This window comes from Lissotriton helveticus, chromosome 6 (genome assembly GCF_964261635.1).
Source record: "Lissotriton helveticus chromosome 6, aLisHel1.1, whole genome shotgun sequence".
NCBI lineage: Eukaryota > Metazoa > Chordata > Amphibia > Caudata > Salamandridae > Lissotriton > Lissotriton helveticus.
In genome coordinates, this window is record NC_136067.1 from 32,128,414 (window position 1) to 32,154,274 (window position 25,861).

A 25,861-nucleotide genomic window follows, 5' to 3' on the forward strand; every position below is an offset into this window, starting at 1 on the left:
TGCTGTGAGGGTGCTGGCGTGTGATTGGCTGGAGCTGGCTGGCATGCCAGGCTCCAGGAAGTCTGGATGGGTCTGCCCGGTGGTGAGTGGGAGATCTGCATGAGTAATGTGTGGGAGGAGTGTACCTGTGTCCTGGATGGGCTGGGTTTTCCCCACACAATGCTGGCTCCGCCCCCCTGTGGTGTGTCTAATGACCCAAGCCCTGCCAGTGAATAGAGAGGGTGGTTGAGGTAAACAGAGTACTCAAGAACCAGCTGCGACTGGTTCCGCCCCCACTCTGCACCCTTGAACAAAGGAATGCACTGTATAAAAATGGGGCTGTGTCCCCACAGAGGTTGTTCTTTTCCAGGATCCTGAGGGGGGCTGCTGCTGCTGTCGCTAGGCCAGAGGACCGCCACTTGGAGTGTCTCCCTGCCTGGAGACCCAGTGAGCTGGCTCTGGGCCCAGCCTGGCCCCCCTGCCTGCCTACAAGGACTTTTGCTGGACTTTGTTGTCCTATAGCGCCTGGGGGTGCTGCATTGGATTGATAGCGCTGGGAGCGCTTTTTTTTCCCCTTCTAGCGCTTAAGAGCGCTTTATTTTGCTTTTAGCGCAGGGAGCGCTCTAAATTGCCTTTCAGCGCTAGGAGCGCTTTACTTGTGGAAGCCGGAGCCCACCCGGCGTTTTGCCCCGCTCCGTGCCGATTTTCGAGTCCTCTGGCAGGTGCCCACCCTGCCAGGGACATTGCCGCCGATAGCGAGAGCCCACCTCGCCTTATATTTAAATTAGAGGGTCACCGCCGCAGCCCGGAGTGTTTTGAAAACGTTGCCGGGCCGCTGCCAAGATCGACCCGGAAGTCCCGCCTCCACACCTCCAGGGCCGCGCTGCCATTGGCGGCCCCCGAGGTCTGACCCGGAAGTCAGGCAAGCTGCGGCGGGACAACAGGAAGCGGACGGGAGTCCACCCCACGCTCCTGCAGCAGAAGAAGAAGCCGGCACATTCCGCCCCCCCCGAGGCTCCAAGGAATCGAAGAGGTGAGCCCCGGAGGGTGAGAGGGGAGAGCGGAAACAGCGCGTGAGGCCGCGGGGCTCCCGTGCCAGGAGAGAGCCCCGCCCGCTGCCACTACCAGCACCCGGCCCCCAGAAGCAGGACCGGGTGGAGAAGAGACCGCCACCGAGAGGAGCTGCCTCGTGAGTCCCGGTGAGTGGGGCTTCGCCTTGGGGGCATTGGTGTCTCTCGCGTCCCCCGAGTGGGACTCCAACAAAGAGGGGTAGTCTTTCTTTGAGCCACGAGGGCTCCAGAAGGGGGCATAGTTTGTTTTGAGCCCTGAAGGCTCCACCAGTGGCCGCATTTTTACAGAGTCCAAGGGGCTCTTGGGGCATTTGTTCTACAGAGCCTGCGAGGCTCCACAGCACCCAAGGGCACTGTTGGTTCTAGAGCCCTGAGAGAGGCTCAAAGGTGCCACGTTCGTGTTTAAGAGCCCAGCGAGGCTCAAGGGGCACATCTTCATTTAAGAGCCCTGAGAGGCTCCCCCAAGGCGCCCCAGTGTTAAGAGCCACAGAGGCTCTTGAGTGCAATTCTTGCAAGAGCCCAGAGAGGCTAAGGGGGACATTGTGTTATTCAGAGCCAGAGAGGCTCAGGTGGCCCCATTGTTGTTTTTGAGCCCTGGAAGGCTCAAACCTTCTTGCACCAGTTGCCCAGCACTTTGTGGGCAACTGCCACGTTTAGGACCCTGACACTTTGGACACAGGGCGTCCTAGCCCCAACAAGGCCAGAGGGCCTAGGGACAGTCACAGGTGGTGACTTACGTGAGTTTGGCGCAATTGTACTTTCTATGCACCTCTGAATGTATTGTTTATGCGTCATGTGCCTTTACACCTCTGAATGAATGTCATGCATTGCATCATGTGTATGTTCTTACACCCCTACAGGTATTGTGATACATAGGTGGTTGTTTTCTCCCTAGTGCAGGTGGTGCTAGTGAGGTCCTGTTACCAGTAGTTACTGGTTGTGTGCTATTTTGTGCTAAAGTAAATTTATATTCTATGTACTAAGTGCTATTTCTGAAAGTGCTACTTCTGATTCCTGACAGTGGTCCAGGTGGCCCTGTCTTGTAAATATCCCCCTGTAAATTCTGCCCGTGCCTCTGGCACATTGTAAAGTGTGTGTTTTATCTAATGTGTTTTGGTGTAATACAAAGGCTATTTTTATATAACCTTGTGTGGAGTTTCCTTTGTGGTGGGCCTTTGGTTGTTGTTGCTGGGGTGCGTGCGCAAATACTTAGCCTACATCGCCTCCAAGTTTAGCCTTGCTGCTCGCGCCACGTTACCTAGAGGGTGAGTAGGGGTTATCTTGGTGTGTAACTCCCTTGCCCTGACTTGGGTGTGGTGGTCTCTGACTGACTTTGGCGAAAGCCCTGGCCAGCCGGGGATCCCATTTCCAACACTTTCACTATTAAAAAACAGGTGGGAGTGAGTTTGTTAATGATTGCCTCATAAGTCATGCCTAAATTGTGGGCTGAGGGGACAGGCGTCGGCGGGGGGCTGAGTGTGTCCGGCCAGCAATTAGGGCTTACAACCGAGGAGGCACTAAATACAGTGTCAGTGTTTAGTCTGAAGGAGATGGGTCCAGCCAGTGGCCAAACTGAGTACAGACAGTGTTTATAAAAATAGACGGATGCTCTGAGTGTCATCAGCGAAGCCAAAGAACCTGAGGCGATGGAACAGTACGAGCTCAGCCTGCGGCAAAGGTAAATATTGAACATGGTGCGGCTGAAGGAGGAGCCTGTGGCACCCAAGTATGCTTTAGGTGTGTGTTTCGATAGAGCATCTGTAGCCAGACCTTATGAGAGCAACATCAAAAGAGCTTTCAGAGAACTAATGAGAGAGGGTCTGAGGCTCCACCCACATGTTTGTTGTCCTGAGTACAGCACTTGATTGGGTCAACGTTTAACCGCTTCGCCGCGGCGGACATTCCGCTGCGGTGCGGAAAAAAATGACGCATGTGCAGTTTGGACGGCTGTCCGACGCACAAGCCCACCGTGACGTTGGACGGCCGCCGGGCATCCGACGCATGGAAAAGGTTAAGGCTCTCACTGAAAAGAGCACTTGCACATGTGGAAAAGCTTATACTCGATACAGCAGGACTGACTTGGTTACGGTGAAGCTTACGCTCAGTGCAGTAGGCCTGAGTTGGTTACGGTGAAGCTTACTCTCAGTGCAGAAGGCCTGAGTTGGTTACGGTGAAGCTTACGGTGCGTACAGTAGGCCTGAGTTGGCTACGGTGAAGCTTACACTCAGTGCAGCAGGCCTGAGTTGGTTACGGTGAAGCTTACTCTCAGTGCAGAAGGCTTGAGTTGGTTATGGTGAAGCTTACGCTTGGTGCAGTAGGCCTGAGTTGGTCATGGTGAAGGTTACACTCAGTGCAGCAGGCCTGAGTTGGTTACGGTGAAGCTTAAGCTCAGTACAGTAGGCCTGAGTTTGTTATGGTGAAGCTTACGCTCAGTGCAGCAGGCCCGAGTTGGTTACGGTGAAGCTTAAGCTCAGTACAGTAGGCCCGAGTTGGCTACGGTGAAGCTTACGCTCCGTGCAGCAGGCCTGAGTTTGTTATGGTGAAGCTTACGCTCAGTGCAGCAGGCCTGAGTTGGTTACGGTGAAGCTTACGCTTGGTACGCTAGTCCTGAGTTGGTTATACTGACAATCCAACAATAACAGCTATAGGCTTGATTGAGGACTGGGAACATATTCGGTTAACTAGATAAAGGTAAAGCCCCTTTTGTATCGCTTTGTTCGCCCTAAGTGTGGCAGGGTATGCTCAGACGTGAGTCCCTTGCTCACTTGGCCACTGGATTCAAGATAGCCTGGCTGATGAGGATTATGAATCCGAAACCGGTCCCAGGATGCTTGTTTCCGGTCCATGGAAGACATGGCTTGGCAGTTCGGGCTGGACTGTTCCCATAAGGCACAGGGTCAGACTGATTTGCATATAGCCATGTCTGAAATGGGTTGGCTGAGTGGGCTAAAGAATGGTGATGGATTAAACCCAGATCAGTTGACTGGGGGTGAGTGTTTGATTTGCTCAAACGCTCCGTCCATCATCCCCTTTTGTATCGCTTTGTTCGCCCTAAGTGTGGCAGGGTATGCTCAGACGTGAGTCCCTTGCTCACTTGGCCACTGGATTCAAGATAGCCTAGCTGATGAGGATTATGAATCCGAAACCGGTCCCAGGATGCTTGTTTCCGGTCCATGGAAGACATGGCTTGGCAGTTCGGGCTGGACTGTTCCCATAAGGCACAGGGTCAGACTGATTTGCATATAGCCATGTCTGAAATGGGGTGGCTGAGTGGGCTAAAGAATGGTGATGGATTAAACCCAGATCAGTTGACTGGGGGTGAGTGTTTGATTTGCTCAAACGCTCCGTCCATCATCCCCTTTTGTATCGCTTTGTTCGCCCTAAGTGTGGCAGGGTATGCTCAGACGTGAGTCCCTTGCTCACTTGGCCACTGGATTCAAGATAGCCTGGCTGATGAGGATTATGAATCCGAAACCGGTCCCAGGATGCTTGTTTCCGGTCCATGGAAGACATGGCTTGGCAGTTCGGGCTGGACTGTTCCCATAAGGCACAGGGTCAGACTGATTTGCATATAGCCATGTCTGAAATGGGGTGGCTGAGTGGGCTAAAGAATGGTGATGGATTAAACCCAGATCAGTTGACTGGGGGTGAGTGTTTGATTTGCTCAAACGCTCCGTCCATCATCCCCTTTTGTATCGCTTTGTTCGCCCTAAGTGTGGCAGGGTATGCTCAGACGTGAGTCCCTTGCTCACTTGGCCACTGGATTCAAGATAGCCTGGCTGATGAGGATTATGAATCCGAAACCGGTCCCAGGATGCTTGTTTCCGGTCCATGGAAGACATGGCTTGGCAGTTCGGGCTGGACTGTTCCCATAAGGCACAGGGTCAGACTGATTTGCATATAGCCATGTCTGAAATGGGGTGGCTGAGTGGGCTAAAGAATGGTGATGGATTAAACCCAGATCAGTTGACTGGGGGTGAGTGTTTGATTTGCTCAAACGCTCCGTCCATCATCCCCTTTTGTATCGCTTTGTTCGCCCTAAGTGTGGCAGGGTATGCTCAGACGTGAGTCCCTTGCTCACTTGGCCACTGGATTCAAGATAGCCTGGCTGATGAGGATTATGAATCCGAAACCGGTCCCAGGATGCTTGTTTCCGGTCCATGGAAGACATGGCTTGGCAGTTCGGGCTGGACTGTTCCCATAAGGCACAGGGTCAGACTGATTTGCATATAGCCATGTCTGAAATGGGGTGGCTGAGTGGGCTAAAGAATGGTGATGGATTAAACCCAGATCAGTTGACTGGGGGTGAGTGTTTGATTTGCTCAAACGCTCCGTCCATCATCCCCTTTTGTATCGCTTTGTTCGCCCTAAGTGTGGCAGGGTATGCTCAGACGTGAGTCCCTTGCTCACTTGGCCACTGGATTCAAGATAGACTGGCTGATGAGGATTATGAATCCGAAACCGGTCCCAGGATGCTTGTTTCCGGTCCATGGAAGACATGGCTTGGCAGTTCGGGCTGGACTTTTCCCATAAGGCACAGGGTCAGACTGATTTGCATATAGCCATGTCTGAAATGGGGTGGCTGAGTGGGCTAAAGAATGGTGATGGATTAAACCCAGATCAGTTGACTGGGGGTGAGTGTTTGATTTGCTCAAACGCTCCGTCCATCATCCCCTTTTGTATCGCTTTGTTCGCCCTAAGTGTGGCAGGGTATGCTCAGACGTGAGTCCCTTGCTCACTTGGCCACTGGATTCAAGATAGCCTGGCTGATGAGGATTATGAATCCGAAACCGGTCCCAGGATGCTTGTTTCCGGTCCATGGAAGACATGGCTTGGCAGTTCGGGCTGGACTGTTCCCATAAGGCACAGGGTCAGACTGATTTGCATATAGCCATGTCTGAAATGGGGTGGCTGAGTGGGCTAAAGAATGGTGATGGATTAAACCCAGATCAGTTGACTGGGGGTGAGTGTTTGATTTGCTCAAACGCTCCGTCCATCATCCCCTTTTGTAAAGCACATGTTGCAGGCCTGATGTATTTATAATGAAGGGTAAGACAAAGGCATTTGATTTAACTACTAAGTGTCACATATGCTAAAGCCAATTGGCCTTTAAGGGTGGATTGTTTTACACTGTGTTAAAGCCCACAGTTAGGTATTTTGTTGCATGAAATTTCAGACACTATGTTTGTAGGGAAGGATGTAGGTTTTGGTCACTCCCTTAGACACACCGTAGGGGTTCGATGGAAATGTAAATAAGCTGTTTACTTGCTACTAAATTCAATTGCAGTGCAACGCCCCCCAAGTGGCCACTTTCTCAAAAGGAGCCGATCAATATAGAATGCAGTTATTCATAGTGTATCATTGTTTTATCATTCCAAGAAGGCCAACACATTGGTTCTAAACATGGTCACGTCGGTTTAAAACAATGATAAACTATGCACAAAACCACTGATGGAAATGACCTCTGTTTAGTTGAATTATTCCAAGCGTTTGGCTGCCGTGTTGAGACGCAGCAGGTTTTCTTTTTTCTATTTGTATTGTCTTAATTTATCTTGCTTATGTTGTGGAGCGTGTGTTGCGTGTTTTACTGTGGTTGTATCAGAGGGTGAACACAAACAGGAATCAGTGGCTGGATGCATGGATGTAGGAGCCCACAAAGGAGTGACAGAGTAAATGTATGAGGAGTGAATTCAGTACATAAACCAACCAATGGCACAAAAAGCACTTTTATTCCTATGCCAGACCTATAGTGCATTGCCAGTGCTTCTTTTAAAGGGGGGGAAGGGACAGAAAGGAGTAAGAGTTGCTGCCCTGGCCCAATTTCCTAAGATATGTTCCTCCTGTGATAGAATACTTGATCTTGTTCCTCCTAGTTTGTTTAACCCCTTGCATGCTCGTGACGGAACCATTCTGTTCACGAGCCACGGTGGTGCTGTGCTGGTGACGGAATGGTTCCGTCACGGCCCGGCCGCCGCGCCTGCGTGGCGCTGATTTCGCGCCTGTGCTGAGCGTTCTATTAGGCGGGCGGGCAGTGACGGAACCATTCCGTCACAAGCACAGCGCCACCGCGGCTCGTGACGGAGTGATTCCGTCACAAGCATGGCGGGGGCCTGCGTGCCCCCACCCCTAGCGCCGCGGCGGAATTACCGCAGCGGCCAAGGGGTTAAATAAAATGTTGTTGCTGTATTGTTGATACGCAGTACAGTATAGGATGCTCCTATTAACCAGTACTTTGTTCTTGGAACAAACGGTTTCAAACCCAGTCTCATTGCTTGAAGTTCCAATACATTTATGTGCATCACTCCTCCTTTGGCGACCACTTGCCACCTATAGCCAACCCCTGAAAGGCGCACGCCCGATGTCTATTTAAGTGAGGTCACTATGAGGTTTGGAGGCTTCAGCTGGAATTTGAGCCCTGTGTTTGGGTTGAGACTTTGTATCCACCAGGGCAACTCTTCCTTCATTCTTGTTGTTACTTTGATTTTGTCTTCGTATACGCCTGTGGCCTGTGCCTGTTGGATGTCCAACTCTTACTACAGTTACTGTAGATTGGCTACACCAAGCATGCAAACACTCTTCCCACCCCTGAATCCAGAACTGTTCCCACAAACGGTATCCTTTTGCAAGTGATAAGCAATGTCAATTTTCAATGTAGGGGAGATACAGAAATAGAAGTAAGTCGTTTTCAGGTGTACGGTTGCCATAAACGTAGAAGCTGGAGAACTTCTGTTTCTTTGGAGACCACGTTCAGTTGACGCGGGTCCAGCATTGGTTTCCATTCTCCTAACTTCTTGATGAGAAAGAAACGAAAATAGAATCCTGAGTTTTGTTAGGGTTTGGGAACTCATTCCATTGCTCATTTTCATATCATGATGTGAATTTTGTCTTGCAGTAATTGCAAATGTTGTTACATTTTGCAAGGTGCTGTCTCAGGAGGGGTTTGCTCAGTCTCCAAGGTGTGGTCATATGCCACTAAGTTGAGGACCCACAGGTCTGTTGTAATTACTTTCCAGCTCCGCAGACAAGATTAAATTCTTCCCCCTCTGGATTTTCCAAAATGCGACTAGGAGTTATATTGGCCGATGCCTTCTCCTTGTCAACGTCTTCTCCTCATTCATCGTGTTCTGGTCCGGCTGCCCACCTTTCTCCATGATGGTGCATTTGGATATACTGTAGAAGGAGCACTGAATTGTGTTTGATACAGTTGACCACATCACTGATGGCGAGTGATACGGTTGGCATCTATATCGCTGGTAGCCTCCGCTGGTTGAATTTGGCCTCTGTAGACCCGTAAGGACTTCTGCCTTCGATATTGCTGTCTCTGTGCTAGATTTTATATTTTGAGCAGTGTCATCTACATGTTTCCAAATAATGATTCCCCTTCAAAGGGCATATCTAGTATTGTACTTTGCACCTCAGACCTGAAGGAGGTGCTATGGAGCTACCCTGGCCTCTGTGCTTCCGCTGCTCACATAAGTTGCCTGAAGCCTCAATTCACCGCCTCCATCAATTGAATCGATTATGGCTGTTGATGTTCATTACCCCTCCAGAGATTGTCTTTCGCTTCCGCCTTCTTTTCTTCTGGTAAATATATCAAGAAAGGGTGATATCTGACCACATTTGGCAATCGCATATTCCTAATATTGTTTGCGAATTACCTGCTCTGACCGAGGTTGCAGCTATTGCCGACACTGTTTCCGATGTTGTCTACGGAAGCGGCTACCCTGCCAGTCAGGAGACACAATACAGGGTGTTGATGGGTTTCCCAATCTCCGTTGCACAGCTTACATTACAACTGAGTTGACTTTTGGATTTCCAATTAGGAATGCAAGTATTTTCTCTGATGCTTCATATTTCTTATCCAGTCGAGGGATAACGGCTGCTACGGTCGCCTGCGTTTGCAAATCTTTAAGGCCCTCTTTTCAAAGGGGATTGATAATAGGAATGGCCTTTCCTGACGTCTTAGGAGGATCCTTGAGGACATGGAAACCAATCACCGTCTTTCGTTGGAACAAGCAACACATAGCACCTAGATGCTTTCTCTGTTGTAGGATGGAAACCTGCTCGGCCATCCGGAGGAGAATCACTGTGGGCTGGAATACGAGAATCAGCTCGTACAGCATTTGTCCAACCTGGTGGCAAAGGTGCCAGTTGTAAATTTATTGCAGCCACTGTGGGAGAATGTGGTTGTGTAGGCAACACCACTAGTGATGGAGCAGCTGGTGCTTGCTGTGGAGTCTGCTGTCTTGGAGTTGTTGACGTCCCTCAATTTTTAAGGTTATCTTTTATAATCGTCAGCTATCATCATCCTTACATCTCCAACCAATGACACTGAGATCTGTGTCACTGATGGTGCCTACAGCCAGCTCCCAAAAAGATACTTTATTTTGACATGAAGGTTATTGATTACCATTGACACTTTTCCCACGAGTTTCCAGTCTGCGCTCCAATACGCTTTCAATGGTAAGATCTCGCAAGAGTATGACACGATCTCACAGAGCTTCTGAAATCCTATCAGCCATGCAAGATCTGGGACTCTATATAACGCGGCTCTGAGAGAAGTAAGCAACTTGTCATTTCAGTGACTCGGATAGGATTCAGTGCATCCCGGCGAGTAAGGCTTGTGAGTCAACAGAATTTCCAGGTGAGCATAGCATCCATGTAACTGGAGACAGAGTGTCTTTCCATCTACAACACACCTGGAAGCAAGGAAGCAAGGTGCATGGAAACCCAATCGAGCTGTGCATAGGTTTCCAGAGAAGCTGTTCAGTATTTATTCTTGCAGAAAAATTTAACTATCAAAAGATAATCGAAAAAATCGCTCAGAGTTTTAAGACATTGTTGAAACTTAAGCAATTTGTCTGATGTGCCTCAAAACCTGCACATAAGACTTGAACTACAAGGAAGTTGGTGAACCCTTTAAGCATTGATATACTCAGAAGCTAAGAATATTGACATTCGTCTTTTGAGAATTGTGAGAAATAACAACGTCATCAATCTCTGAGAAAATCTTTGTTTTAAAAACAAAAAGTATAGAACTGTTTGCTCTCACAAAAGAAGAGATTTATCTTCTGACACTCTCGGAGCTGCACCGAGGTTTTAAGAGTCCCAAAGAACTGAATTGTCTCATGATACCTATTCCATAAATGCAATGTAGGTAGCACCTCAACCTTAAGGAATCACTATTTACCACCAACTCCAAGTTGGTGGTAAAAAGCAATTTCCTTACAAAAAGCACTTTTTTGATTTTATTTCTGTGCCATGTGGCACACATCCATGCCCTTAGGACATGTATGTGCGCCACATGTGCACACATGCACATTTCAGGGGTGCGCACCCTTGAAATACCTCCCGGTATTACTGATTCGGTAATACCAAATCGGCAATACCGAATGTCTTCACATTCATTCCTATGGGCTCCAAGCCGGTATAAATGAATGGGTAGGTATTCCTTATTACCGAATCTCAATTACCGATTCGGTAATAACGAATATTAAGGATTCTGTATTTTTTACCGAATTCTTACCTACATCTGAAATACCGATTTCTTAATAACGAATCGGTAAAATTCGATATTAAGAATTCGCTATTTCACATTTGCCTACATCGGGCCCTAAGCATCTACCAACATTTCGTTCCAGATCTCCCTCCCCGCAGTACACTCCCTAATCTCCCTCCCCTAGCCTGGCCTCTCCGAAACTTAACCATTGAGTAACAGAGTCATTGCTGCTGGTTTCTTATGGGTAATGCTCCTCAGGATCTTCGCCGCTGTACTGTCAATCTACATCATATTCCTGGCATTTCACTCAACGTTATGTGGGCCGTAAGCCTGGCCAAAGGGCACTTCGTCTTTGGATCTTTCTGTATCCAATAACCTTGCTGGTCGTTGAGATGGTTCTTTGCCTGGTGATGTATGATGAGAAAGACTAGACGATTGAACTCCAGTTTCCGATATTACAGATATTGGTGTTGTCAGCTGTATTTTTGTTGTCTATGGTAATCTTACGGATGATGTTGTCGACTGGTATCTTCTCATCAGTGATCTTTCGGATGATTATCCAGTCATTGAAAGTTGTTTCCTACTATTGACAGAATCATTGACGTTCTCTTTGTCATCGATGATGGTACCATACCAGTTGTTGTCGAAAGTATCTTTAATGGACTCGGTCGGTTCCTGACCGACTGATGTCATCGACTGGGTCATCAAGAAGGTCTTCGTCTACTGTACTATCTTTACTGTAGGTAAGGCTAAAAGTGAAAAAGGAATCTTATGTGTTACCGAATTGGGAGAATAAGTTACAGATTGCGAATTTGACCTGTAAGGGCTGTTGTCAACTGTTGTTGAGGTTGATGGTTCCTCCTCATCTGAAACTGTTTCAGAGATAGCCTTTTGTCTGTGAGGAGACATTGTTGGTGTCTGTAGAGTGTGGGCTTCAATCTGCTTGTACCTGATTGGTTAACGATTGGTTCTTTTTAAATGATGTGACCAGGTTACTCAAGTGACAATATGTACAGCCTCCGGGCTACGTTTAACATTAATGTTAATGAGAATTGTAAAGCGATATTGCTATTTAAATTGTTATGTGGTACTATCAGCTCGATGACTGTGACGATTCACACGTGAATTTATGAAAGATCAAATACTGGAGAACTATAGTTCACAATTCTACAAGACTCTGTGCCAGGGCAGACTGCACACGGAGAGGCCTGTCGGGCAACAAACACGGGCTCTTTTTCTTGCAAAATGTTATTCTCGAATACTTGGCCTAGTTATAAAGCACTGCAAATGCTTAGGAGCAAGCACACCCAGTAGCTTGTGATACTTTGTTGCAGTGGTACATAGTTCCCTATCGCAAGCACATACCGTCTGCTCCCTACACACGTTACAACAGCAACATTTGGACCACAGCGACATCTCCCCAAACACATTACTTACCCACATGCAGGCTGCTGTGAGGCTTCGGCCAGCCCAGTCAAAGACATTGAAAAACAGGAAACAGGAAACTGGGATGAAATACATGTCTGTGAAAGAAAGACATTTCAGATGAGAGGGGCAGCTGGTATACCAAGGAGCTCTTAATACAGAGGAAACGTAAGTGAAAAACACACATTTACAGTGGCTTAATTACTCTTACAGGTAGATTCATCAAGCCGAAATCGGCTCGCAAAGGGCCGGATTCTGAGAATTTGCGAGCCCTATTTTTGCATTTGGGATTCATCATCCCAAATGCAAAAAATCGCAGTTCTAGAAATCGCTAAATTGCGATTAATTGCATTTAAGGAATCTCAATTTGAGATTCCTTAAATGCAGTTCATGAACCTTTTGAAAATTGCGAATTCGCAATATGGGGCTGCTATTTACTGCGAAGTCTAACTACGTGGTAAATAGCGAAAACTTAGAAAAATGCACTTTAGTGCATTTTTCTAAGTTGCATGTTACACACACACATGTCCTTTGGACATGCGTGTGCGCAACACCAGTGTACATTACCATTTCAGGGGTGCTACAGGGTGTCCTTTGGACACCCTGGCACCCTTGAAATCGCTTCCTTATTTGCGATTCGCTAATTGCTAATCGCAAATAAGGAATGACTCCCCATTCATTCCTATGGGCCTTTAGGCCCATAGGCCCATAGGAATGAATGGGAAAGCCATTCCTTATTTGCGATTCGCAATTAGCGAATCGCAAATAAGGAAACAGTAGAAATCGCTAAAAAAATTGCAATTTTTACATGAATCCCGTTTTGCGAATCTTTAATAGCGATTCCTTAATAATCGCTATTAAGGACTCGCAAAACAGGACTATGATGAATCTGGGGGTTAGACCCTAAGATCTCTTCACTCAAACCTGTGATTTCCTTGTTACCTAATATTGGCCCCGGAAACTGGTATAAATATTGAGGCGGGCCCAGTAAAAGTGGCTCACTGGTGAATGCTCACCTCAGAGTATGGTGGACCCAAGATCACTTGTCACCCTCTAGGATCTGGTGAGTTGCATACTCCTCTGAATCACAGCCATGCTGAGGCTCCTTCTCTGGCTTCCTACATCACCAAGAATCCAGTGCATTGTCAGGTGGTCAAAGGACCCTCGCAGAAGTTAGACGTGTCTGCTACTTCTTACCCAGAGGTCCTTTGGTCACCAACGTAGTGGCCTTCACAATTTAGTTAATCCACCTCCTCTACAGGGTAGATAAACCTTGCCTGTGCAGAACTGGGAGCCCACACCAAGAGACTAGTCTTCCAAAGCCTACCTAGGTGAATTGTAGTTCTCGGGTGGCCCAGTTGGGGTAGAAGCGTGCTTTACAAAAGTTTATAATAATAGTAAGTGCTCTACCTAAGAAAGAAATATGCTGCATCTAGGCACACTCACAGGTTCTACTGGGAGCTTTTCAGCGAGAACTGGTTCTACTGGGAGCTTTACAGGGAGAACTGGTTCTACTGGGAGCTTTTCAGCGAGAACTGGTTCTACTGGGAGCTTTACAGGGAGAACTGGTTCTACTGGGAGCTTTTCAGCGAGAACTGGTTCTACTGGGAGCTTTACAGGGAGAACTGGTTCTACTAAGAGCTTTACAGGGAGAACTGGTTCTACTGGGAGCTTTTCAGCGAGAACGGGGTCTACGGGGAGCTATACAGCGAGAACTGGTTCTACTGGGAGCTTTCAGCGAGAACTGGCTCTTCTGGGTGGGGGGTTTTCAGCGAGAACTGGTTCTACTGGGAGCTTTTCAGTGAGAACTGGTTCTACTGGGAGCTTTTCAGTGAGAACTGGTTCTACTGGGTGGGGGCTTTTCAGTGAGAACTTGTCCTACTGGGTGGGGGCTTTTCACTGAGAACTTGTCCTACTGAGAGCATTTTTGTGACAACTGGTTCTACTGGAAGTTTTTCAGTGAAAACTGGTTCTACTGGGAGCGTTTCAGTGAGAACTGGTTCTACTGGGAGCGTTTCAGTGAGAACTGGCTCTACTGGGAGCTTTACAGCGAGAACTGGTTCTACTGGACGCTTTCAATGAGCTTTTTATAGTAACTTCTCAGCAAAGACTTCATCCAGATTCAGGCCACAGAACGCCCTGATCTTTAGACCGTCTACACCAGAACCCCCGGTTATACTTACTCCATTTGCCGGTTCCTGCGATTGCGGACTTCACGTCAGCCGTGACAGCTGGGAATATACCGATGGTAACTGTGAACACCAGGCAGACACTGAGAGCTAGGACCCAGATCTGAGGAGAGAGAACAGGCACAAAGGATGAGACCGGAGGCAGCGGGACAAGCATTGTAAGACACAGAGCAGCAAGAGGCAGATACAGCAGAGGCCAGAGGAGACAGGCGGAAGGAGTTTCTCACCCAAACTTGAACCTATCTGACACTTTGTGTAGCTAACTTCACAGGATTAATTACGTTACTTATATCTTGTCTCAGGACCTAAATCCATGCTTTGGTTTATTAAAATATGCCATGGTGATGGATGGAAAGCCTGACTTAATCTCAGCCACTGGTAATTACTTGGTGCGCGTCCTAGTTTATTGTTATTCTGCACACCATGCCACCTCAATTCAGACACGGCTGTATGAAAATCAGTCTTGACCCTGCACCAATAAGAACAGTCCAGCCCAAACATCTAACCCAGGTCCTCCTTGAACCAGAACACAAGCAACCTCGGACTGGTTTCACCCCAGTTAGGGCTCATCAGCCGGGTAAAGCTTGGTTCCAGTGATCAAGTGTGTCTGCTCTGGTCAAGGGAGGACATCGCTTGGCAGTTCGGTCAGGACTGTTCCCATGAGGCACAGGGTCAAGACTGATTTGCATATGGCTGGGGCTGATCTGGGGTGGCATGGTGAGCAAAAGAATGATGGATGTAACCCAGATCTCTTGACTGGGGGTGAATGTTTTGATTTGTTCTGCATTCCATCCATCAATTCTGTGTCCTTTGATTTCTCGCCCTAAGTGCGCCAGGTATGCCCAGACGTGGGTCCTGGGCTCACTGTGTCACTGGAATCAAGCTATCCTGGCTGAAGAGGCGTGAAATCCCGAAACCGGTCCTAGGAAGCTTGTTTCTGGTCCATGGATGACCTGGCTTGGCAGTTCGGTCTGGACTGTTCCCATGAGGAGCAGGGTCAAGACTGATTTGCATATCGCCAGGTCTAAACTGGGGTGGCAGAGTGTACAGAATAGTCCTAGAGTGACTGCCAGTGGCTGACAATAATCAAAAATTCAACCCACCACTGTTTTGTATACTTATTGTACAGTTTTTGTGAGCAGAAGAGTAAGGGAGAATGACAAATCACGCTGCTGACCTCTGGCTGCAGTCCTTTACAATCCTGGGGTGACATCGGCCACTGCCCTGTTCCAAACTGTGCTAATGTGAACCCATATTCTAGTTGTGATGTCAGATGAGCTGGGAATGGTGGGTTTGCATTGGGATCAGTACGGGTAGAAGGTCATCAGAGTACCAGGCACTACAGGGTAATAACCATTCATTGATCTTTCATGCGCCCAACTCTTGGAAGAGCTTACCAAGCATAGGCTGCTGGGAAGTCAGGCACAGTCAGGCACTGGAAGAGGGAATGAACATGGCTGACTGTTATATCGACGCTCTGTGCTAAGGAGCTTGTCATGTGATTACTCTATCAATCGAAATAGGCCCTGTGTCCACTGTTACGAGAGAGTAGCATGGGCCACGCAACACAGGAAGCTGCACGTATGTCATGTCAATGGTTAGTAAAAGACAGAGCCCACTGGGAAACTGGAGTTTGTAAACTTTGCTTTGTTGTCCATTTCCGGTATAAATCACAAATGACCAACCAGTGCAGCTAAATTACTTGTAACCATTAATGCACAATTTCAACGCTCAATGAACATCTGTATATTGAACCCGGAGGTAGCCAAGAGAAGTGTGATAAAATAAAGAAGACAGGAAGGCAAATCTCCTGGTGCATATGGAAGTCTGAGATCATTTTGAGACAAAAGATGAATGGGCATTAAATCCATACGTTGTCTACAGACCTCATACTCAGAAATTGTGACAAGAGGTATCAATTTTAAAAACTGAAAACTTAGATTTTAGGAAGAGGTTGATTGAAATGGTGTCCTAGCTAGCATGGAGTTCAGATGCCTCCAGGCACTGAGGGCCAGATGTACGACAAGCAAAATTGCGCCTTGCAAATTGCGACTCATTTGCGAGTCGCAATTTGTGAGGTGCACTTTTCCATGCACAACAGTGTGTTTAACACTGTTTGCGATTCCCAATTGGGTCGCAAATTGCGAGGCTCATTAATATTAAAGAGCCTCTCGCAATGTGTGAGCCCATTGGGAATACCAGCCCTCCCAGGGATGGTGGCCTGCTGGGTTCAGCAAACCACCATGTCTAGGACTGCTTTTAAATAAAGCAGTTTCTTTTTAAAAATGCAGCCCGTTTTTTTCGAAGGAAAACAAGATGCATTTAAAAAAAGAAAAACGAAACGTTTTTGTTTAATTTTTTAAGGGCAGGTAGTGGTCCCATTTGCTCCGGAGTCTACCAAGGATATCTGGGCTTGAACCCCAGAAAAGCGACAAGTTGGAGAGAAAGTGGCCCTGGGGCCTGAATAATCTGGGCCTTCCTCAAACTACATTTTGTAGTAAGTTTTAGTACATTTTGTAGTACAACAACATGTACTACAAAATGTAAGTTTTTCTGACATCATCAGTTTAAAGCGTGGTCTACATTTTACAAAAAAATACATATTCACTTTTGAAAATAAACGAACTATAGGAGACTTGCTTAAAGGCTAATTTGTTTTGCTTTTTTAATTTAAAAGTTTACTCAATTAACCCAAATCAATTGCTATTTACCTTAAACAAAAATACCACGATGTAAACCGTTTTTAAGACTGAATACAAAAAGGAATAGAGCCTCAGTCACAGGCTGTAAATAGAGTGAATACTGACCATTAACCTTTCCGGAACCTGAACTGTCCCATCATGTCCTGCAGAGGCGGTATAACATTTTTAAATACAAATACTACAACGCTGTAAAAACCCTCCAATTCCTTACTATACCCTAGTCCACAGAAGGGTTTTATGGACACATAGATAAAGTCTATAATGTCAAGCTAGAATTACAGGTAAGAAGAATGTCTATGATGGAAAGCTAGAATTACAAGTAAGAAGAAAGTCTACGATGTAAAGCTAGAATTACAAGTAAGAAGAAAATCTACGACGTAAAGCTAGAATTACAAGTAAGAAGAAAGTCTACGATGTACAGCTAGAATTACAAGTAAGAAGAAAGTCTACGATGGAAAGCTAGAATTACAAGTAAGAAGAAAGTCTATGATGGAAAGCAAGAATTTCAAGTAAGAAGAAAGTCTATGATGGAAAGCTAGAATTACAGGTAAGAAGAAAGTTCATGGTGTTAAGCTTGAATTACAGGTAAGAAGAAAGTCTATGATGGAAAGCTAGAATTACAAGTAAGAAGAAAGTCTATGATGGAAAGCAAGAATTTCAAGTAAGAAGAAAGTCTATGATGGAAAACAAGAATTTCAAGTAAGAAGAAAGTCTATGATGGAAAACAAGAATTTCAAGTAAGAAGAAAGTCTATGATGTAAAGCTAGAATTACAGGTAAGAAGAAAGTTCATGGTGTTAAGCTTGAATTACAGGTAAGAAGAAAGTCTACGATGGAAAGCTAGAATTACAAGTAAGAAGAAAGTCTACGATGGAAAGCTAGAATTACAAGTAAGAAGAAAGTCTATGATGGAAAGCAAGAATTTCAAGTAAGAAGAAAGTCTATGATGGAAAGCTAGAATTACAGGTAAGAAGAAAGTTCATGGGGTTAAGCTTGAATTACAGGTAAGAAGAAAGTCTATGATGGAAAGCTAGAATTACAGGTAAGAAGAAGGTCCATGGTGTTAAGCTTGAATTACAGGTTAGAAGAACGTCTATGATGGAAACTAGAATTACAGGTAAGAAGAAGGTATATGGTGCAAATCTAGAATTACAGGTAAGAAGAACGTCTATGATGGAAACTAGAATTACAGGTAAGAAGAAAGTCCATGGTGTTAAGCTTGAATTACAGGTAAGAAGAACCTCTATGATAGAAACTAGAATTACAGGTAAGAAGAAAGTATATGGTGCAAATCTAGAATTACAGGTAAGAAGAACGTCTATGATGGAAACTAAAATTACAGGTAAGAAGAAAGTCCATGGTGTTCAGCTAGAATTACAGGTAAGAAGAACATCTATGATGGAAACTAGAATTAAAGGTAAGAAGAAAGTATATGGTGCAAAGCTAGAATTACAGGTAAGAAGAACGTCTATGATGGAAACTAGAATTACAGGTAAGAAGAACGTTCATGGTGTTAAGCTTGAATTGCAGGTAAGAAGATCGTCTATGATGGAAACTAGAATTACAGGTAAGAAGAAAGTTCATGGTGTAAAGCTAGAATTACAGGTAAGAAGAACGTCTATGATGGAAACTAGAATTACAGGTAAGAAGAAAGTATATGGTGCAAAGTTAGAATTACAGGTAAGAAAAACGTCTATGATGGAAACTAGAATTTCAAGTAAGAAGAAAGTCTATGATGGAAAGCTAGAATTACAGGTAAGAAGAAAGTTCATGGTGTTAAGCTTGAATTACAGGTAAGAAGAAAGTCTATGATGGAAAGCTAGAATTACAAGTAAGAAGAAAGTCTATGATGGAAAGCAAGAATTTCAAGTAAGAAGAAAGTCTATGATGGAAAGCAAGAATTTCAAGTAAGAAGAAAGTCTATGATGGAAAACAAGAATTTCAAGTAAGAAGAAAGTCTATGATGTAAAGCTAGAATTACAGGTAAGAAGAAAGTTCATGGTGTTAAGCTTGAATTACAGGTAAGAAGAAAGTCTACGATGGAAAGCTAGAATTACAAGTAAGAAGAAAGTCTACGATGGAAAGCTAGAATTACAAGTAAGAAGAAAGTCTATGATGGAAAGCAAGAATTTCAAGTAAGAAGAAAGTCTATGATGGAAAGCTAGAATTACAGGTAAGAAGAAAGTTCATGGGGTTAAGCTTGAATTACAGGTAAGAAGAAAGTCTATGATGGAAAGCTAGAATTACAGGTAAGAAGAAGGTCCATGGTGTTAAGCTTGAATTACAGGTTAGAAGAACGTCTATGATGGAAACTAGAATTACAGGTAAGAAGAAGGTATATGGTGCAAATCTAGAATTACAGGTAAGAAGAACGTCTATGATGGAAACTAGAATTACAGGTAAGAAGAAAGTCCATGGTGTTAAGCTTGAATTATAGGTAAGAAGAACCTCTATGATAGAAACTAGAATTACAGGTAAGAAGAAAGTATATGGTGCAAATCTAGAATTACAGGTAAGAAGAACGTCTATGATGGAAACTAAAATTACAGGTAAGAAGAAAGTCCATGGTGTTCAGCTAGAATTACAGGTAAGAAGAACATCTATGATGGAAACTAGAATTAAAGGTAAGAAGAAAGTATATGGTGCAAAGCTAGAATTACAGGTAAGAAGAACGTCTATGATGGAAACTAGAATTACAGGTAAGAAGAAAGTTCATGGTGTTAAGCTTGAATTGCAGGTAAGAAGATCGTCTATGATGGAAACTAGAATTACAGGTAAGAAGAAAGTTCATGGTGTAAAGCTAGAATTACAGGTAAGAAGAACGTCTATGATGGAAACTAGAATTACAGGTAAGAAGAAAGTATATGGTGCAAAGTTAGAATTACAGGTAAGAAAAACGTCTATGATGGAAACTAGAATTACAGGTAAGAAGAAAGTCCATTGTGTAAAGATATATTACAGTTAAGAAGAACGTCTATGATGGAAACTAGAACTACAGGTAAGAAGTCAGTCCATGGTGTAAAGCTAGAATTACATGTACGAAGAACGTCTATGATGGAAATTAGAATTACAGGTAAGAGGAACGTCCATGGTGTAAAGATATATTACAGTTAGGAAGAAAGGCTATAATGTAAAGCTAGAATTACAGGTAAGAAGAGCGTTTATGATGGAAAGCTAGAATTACAGGTAAGAAGAAAGCCTATGATGCCAAGCTAGAATTACAGGTAAGGAGAAAGTCTATGAAGTAAAGCTAGAATAACAGGTAAGAAGAGCGTTTATGATGGAAAGCTAGAATTACAGGTAAGAAGAAAGTCTATGATGCCAAGCTAGAATTACGGGTAAGAATCAATCAATCAATAATAATAATCCACATGTGTAAAGCGCACAATCACCCGTAAGGGTCTCTAGGCGCTGGGGGCCGTCGGGAAGATTAAGAAAGCTATTGCCCAGAGTCACATGGTGCTAGGCTAATCTGCCGCCGGAGCCGGGGATCGAACCGTGATCCCCAGATTCCGAGTCAGTCGCCCTGGCCGCGGCGCCACACCTCTTCCTGGCGCCAATCAAGAGTATTTGTAAAGCGCGCTACTCACCCGCTAGGGTCTCAAGGCGCTGGGGGCGGGGGAGCTGCTACTGCTCGAAAAGCCAGGTCTTGAGTTGCTTCCTGAAGGAGAGATGGTCCTGGGTGAGTCGTAGGTGGGTGGGGAGGGTGTTCCAGGTCTTGGCCGCCAGGTAGGTGATGGATCTTCCTCCGGTGGTGGTTCTGCGGATCCGTGGGACGGTGGCGAGGGCGAGGCTGGCGGAGCGGAGCTGGCGGGTTGGCGTGTAGAACGTGAGGCGGTTGTTGAGGTATTCGGGGCCCAAGTCGTGGAGAGCCTTGTGTGCGTGGGTGAGGAGTCTGAACGTGATCCTTTTGCTGACGGGGAGCCAGTGCAGGTTCCTCAGGTGAGCGGAGATGTGGCTGTGTCGGGAGATGTCCAAGACGAGTCGTGCTGAGGCGTTCTGGATGCGCTGCAGTCTTTTCTGTAGTTTGGCGGTGGTCCCAGCGTAGAGGGCGTTCCCGGCTGGTGACGAGGGCCTGGGTGACCGTTTTCCTGGTTTCAGTGGGGATCCAGCGGAAGATCTTACGGAGCATGCGGAGTGTGTTGAAGCAGGAGGAGTTAACTGCGTTAACTTGCCTGGCCATCGTGAGGGAGGAGTCGAGGATGAAGCCCAGGTTGCGTGCATGGTCCGTGGGCTTGGGTGGGGGGCCTAGAGCAGGGGGCCACCAGGAGTCGTCCCAGGCGGAGATGGATGGGCCGAGGATGAGGACTTCCGTCTTGTCTGAGTTCAGTTTCAGGCGGCTGAGCTTCATCCAGTCTGCGATGTCTTTCATTCCGTCCTGGAAGCTGTCTCTGGCGGAGGTGGGGTCGTTGGTGAGGGAGAGGATCAGTTGGGTTTTGTCGGCGTAGGAGATGATGTTGAGGTTGTGCTTGCGTGCGATGGCTGCGAGGGGGCTCATGTAGACGTTGAAGAGGGTGGGGCTGAGCGAGGCGCCTTGAGGTACGCCGCAGATGGTCTTGGTGGCTTTTGCGAGGAAGGGCGGGAGACGGACTCTTTGGGTTCTGTCGGAGAGGAAGGAGGTGATCCATTCCAGGGCCTTTCCTTGGATCCCGGCGTGGCGGAGGCGGGTTGTCAGGGTGCGGTGGCAGACCGTGTCGAACGCAGCCGAAAGGTCGAGCAGGATGAGGGGGGCGGTTTCTCCGTTGTCCAGCAGGGTCCGGATGTTGTCGGTGGCTGCGATGAGTGCGGTCTCGGTGCTGTGGCTCGCTCGGAATCCGGACTGCGATGGGTCGAGGGAGCCGTTCGTCTCTAGGAAGGCTGTCAGTTGTTTGTTGACGGTTTTCATGGTGTTGAGCTTGAATAAGAAGAAAGTCTATGATGGAAAGCAAGAAAGCTAGAATTACAGGTAAGAAGAAGGTCCATGGTGTTAAGCTTGAATTACAGGTAAGAAGAACGTCTATGATGAAAACTAGAATTACAGGTAAGAAGAAAGTCTATGGTGCAAAGCTAGAATTACAGGTAAGAAGAACGTCTATGATGGAAACTTGAATTACAGGTAAGAAGAAAGTCCATGGTGTAAAGCTAGAATTATAGGTAGGAAGAACGTCTATGATGGAAACTAGAATTACAGGTAAGAAGAAAGTCCATGGTGTAAAGATGTATTACAGTTAAGAAGAACGTCTATGATGAAAACTAGAATTACAGGTAAGAAGAAGGTCCATGGTGTTAAGCTTGAATTATAGGTAAGAAGAACCTCTATGATAGAAACTAGAATTACAGGTAAGAAGAAAGTATATGGTGCAAATCTAGAATTACAGGTAAGAAGAACGTCTATGATGGAAACTAAAATTACAGGTAAGAAGAAAGTCCATGGTGTTCAGCTAGAATTACAGGTAAGAAGAACATCTATGATGGAAACTAGAATTAAAGGTAAGAAGAAAGTATATGGTGCAAAGCTAGAATTACAGGTAAGAAGAACGTCTATGATGGAAACTAGAATTACAGGTAAGAAGAAAGTTCATGGTGTTAAGCTTGAATTGCAGGTAAGAAGATCGTCTATGATGGAAACTAGAATTACAGGTAAGAAGAAAGTTCATGGTGTAAAGCTAGAATTACAGGTAAGAAGAACGTCTATGATGGAAACTAGAATTACAGGTAAGAAGAAAGTATATGGTGCAAAGTTAGAATTACAGGTAAGAAAAACGTCTATGATGGAAACTAGAATTACAGGTAAGAAGAAAGTCCATTGTGTAAAGATATATTACAGTTAAGAAGAACGTCTATGATGGAAACTAGAACTACAGGTAAGAAGTCAGTCCATGGTGTAAAGCTAGAATTACATGTACGAAGAACGTCTATGATGGAAATTAGAATTACAGGTAAGAGGAACGTCCATGGTGTAAAGATATATTACAGTTAGGAAGAAAGGCTATAATGTAAAGCTAGAATTACAGGTAAGAAGAGCGTTTATGATGGAAAGCTAGAATTACAGGTAAGAAGAAAGCCTATGATGCCAAGCTAGAATTACAGGTAAGGAGAAAGTCTATGAAGTAAAGCTAGAATAACAGGTAAGAAGAGCGTTTATGATGGAAAGCTAGAATTACAGGTAAGAAGAAAGTCTATGATGCCAAGCTGGAATTACGGGTAAGAATCAATCAATCAATAATAATAATCCACATTTGTAAAGCGCACAATCACCCGTAAGGGTCTCTAGGCGCTGGGGGCCGTCGGGAAGATTAAGAAAGCTATTGCCCAGAGTCACATGGTGCTAGGCTAATCTGCCGCCGGAGCCGGGGATCGAACCGTGATCCCCAGATTCCGAGTCAGTCGCCCTGGCCGCGGCGCCACACCTCTTCCTGGCGCCAATCAAGAGTATTTGTAAAGCGCGCTACTCACCCGCTAGGGTCTCAAGGCGCTGGGGGCGGGGAGCTGCTACTGCTCGAAAAGCCAGGTCTTGAGTTGCTTCCTGAAGGAGAGATGGTCCTGGGTGAGTCGTAGGTGGGTGGGGAGGGTGTTCCAGGTCTTGGCCGCCAGGTAGGTGATGGATCTTCCTCCGGTGGTGGTTCTGCGGATCCGTGGGACGGTGGCGAGGGCGAGGCTGGCGGAGCGGAGCTGGCGGGTTGGCGTGTAGAACGTGAGGCGGTTGTTGAGGTATTCGGGGCCCAAGTCGTGGAGAGCCTTGTGTGCGTGGGTGAGGAGTCTGAACGTGATCCTTTTGCTGACGGGGAGCCAGTGCAGGTTCCTCAGGTGAGCGGAGATGTGGCTGTGTCGGGAGATGTCCAAGACGAGTCGTGCTGAGGCGTTCTGGATGCGCTGCAGTCTTTTCTGTAGTTTGGCGGTGGTCCCAGCGTAGAGGGCGTTCCCGGCTGGTGACGGGGGCCTGGGTGACCGTTTTCCTGGTTTCAGTGGGGATCCAGCGGAAGATCTTACGGAGCATGCGGAGTGTGTTGAAGCAGGAGGAGTTAACTGCGTTAACTTGCCTGGCCATCGTGAGGGAGGAGTCGAGGATGAAGCCCAGGTTGCGTGCATGGTCCGTGGGCTTGGGTGGGGGGCCTAGAGCAGGGGGCCACCAGGAGTCGTCCCAGGCGGAGATGGATGGGCCGAGGATGAGGACTTCCGTCTTGTCTGAGTTCAGTTTCAGGCGGCTGAGCTTCATCCAGTCTGCGATGTCTTTCATTCCGTCCTGGAAGCTGTCTCTGGCGGAGGTGGGGTCGTTGGTGAGGGAGAGGATCAGTTGGGTTTTGTCGGCGTAGGAGATGATGTTGAGGTTGTGCTTGCGTGCGATGGCTGCGAGGGGGCTCATGTAGACGTTGAAGAGGGTGGGGCTGAGCGAGGCGCCTTGAGGTACGCCGCAGATGGTCTTGGTGGCTTTTGCGAGGAAGGGCGGGAGACGGACTCTTTGGGTTCTGTCAGAGAGGAAGGAGGTGATCCATTCCAGGGCCTTTCCTTGGATCCCGGCGTGGCGGAGGCGGGTTGTCAGGGTGCGGTGGCAGACCGTGTCGAACGCAGCCGAAAGGTCGAGCAGGATGAGGGGGGCGGTTTCTCCGTTGTCCAGCAGGGTCCGGATGTTGTCGGTGGCTGCGATGAGTGCGGTCTCGCTGCTGTGGCTCGCTCGGAATCCGGACTGCGATGGGTCGAGGGAGCCGTTCGTCTCCAGGAAGGCTGTCAGTTGTTTGTTGACGGTTTTCATGGTGTTGAGCTTGAATAAGAAGAAAGTCTATGATGGAAAGCAAGAAAGCTAGAATTACAGGTAAGAAGAAGGTCCATGGTGTTAAGCTTGAATTACAGGTAAGAAGAACGTCTATGATGAAAACTAGAATTACAGGTAAGAAGAAAGTCTATGGTGCAAAGCTAGAATTACAGGTAAGAAGAACGTCTATGATGGAAACTTGAATTACAGGTAAGAAGAAAGTCCATGGTGTAAAGCTAGAATTATAGGTAGGAAGAACGTCTATGATGGAAACTAGAATTACAGGTAAGAAGAAAGTCCATGGTGTAAAGATGTATTACAGTTAAGAAGAACGTCTATGATGAAAACTAGAATTACAGGTAAGAAGAAGGTCCATGGTGTTAAGCTTGAATTACAGGTAAGAAGAACGTCTATGATGGAAACTAGAAGTGCAGGTAAGAAGAAGGTATATGGTGCAAATCTAGAATTACAGGTAAGAAGAAAGTCTATGATGGAAAGCAAGAAAGCTAGAATTACAGGTAAGAAAAAGGTCCATGGTGTTAAGCTTGAATTACAGGTAAGAAGAACGTCTATGATGGAAACTAGAATTACAGGTAAGAAGAAAGTCTATGGTGCAAAGCTAGAATTACAGGTAAGAAGAACGTATATGATGGAAACTTGAATTACAGGTAAGAAGAAAGTCCATGGTGTAAAGCTAGAATTATAGGTAAGAAGAACGTCTATGATGGAAACTAGAATTAAAGGTAAGAAGAAAGTATATGGTGCAAAGCTAGAATTACAAGTAAGAAGAATGTCTATGATGGAAACTAGAATTACAGGTAAGAAGAAAGTTCATGGTGTTAAGCTTGAATTGCAGGTAAGAAGATCGTCTATGATGGAAACTAGAATTACAGGTAAGAAGAAAGTCCATGGTGTAAAGATGTATTACAGTTAAGAAGAACGTCTATGATGAAAACTAGAATTACAGGTAAGAAGAAGGTCCATGGCGTTAAGCTTGAATTACAGGTAAGAAGAACGTCTATGATGGAAACTAGAAGTGCAGGTAAGAAGAAGGTATATGGTGCAAATCTAGAATTACAGGTAAGAAGAAAGTCTATGATGGAAAGCAAGAAAGCTAGAATTACAGGTAAGAAGAACGTCTATGATGGAAACTAGAATTAAAGGTAAGAAGAAAGTCTATGGTGCAAAGCTAGAATTACAGGTAAGAAGAACGTCTATGATGGAAATTTGAATTACAGGTAAGAAGAAAGTCCATGGTGTAAAGCTAGA

The 25,861-nt window shown here is 46.1% G+C and overlaps 1 protein-coding gene across 6 annotated transcripts in view; it reads right to left on the reverse strand.

The window, feature by feature from the left end:
• SLC29A1 (solute carrier family 29 member 1 (Augustine blood group)) overlaps positions 1-25,861 on the reverse strand; it is a 471,283-nt gene that overhangs the window by 57,412 nt on the left and 388,010 nt on the right. For all 6 annotated transcript variants that reach the window (XM_078647310.1, XM_078647311.1, XM_078647306.1 and 3 more), the window contains 2 exons: positions 14,157-14,265; positions 11,986-12,071 (listed from right to left, as the gene is read on the reverse strand). In XM_078647310.1, the coding sequence (XP_078503436.1) occupies positions 11,986-12,071; positions 14,157-14,265 (195 nt within the window). The remainder of the gene's footprint in view (positions 1-11,985; positions 12,072-14,156; positions 14,266-25,861) is intronic.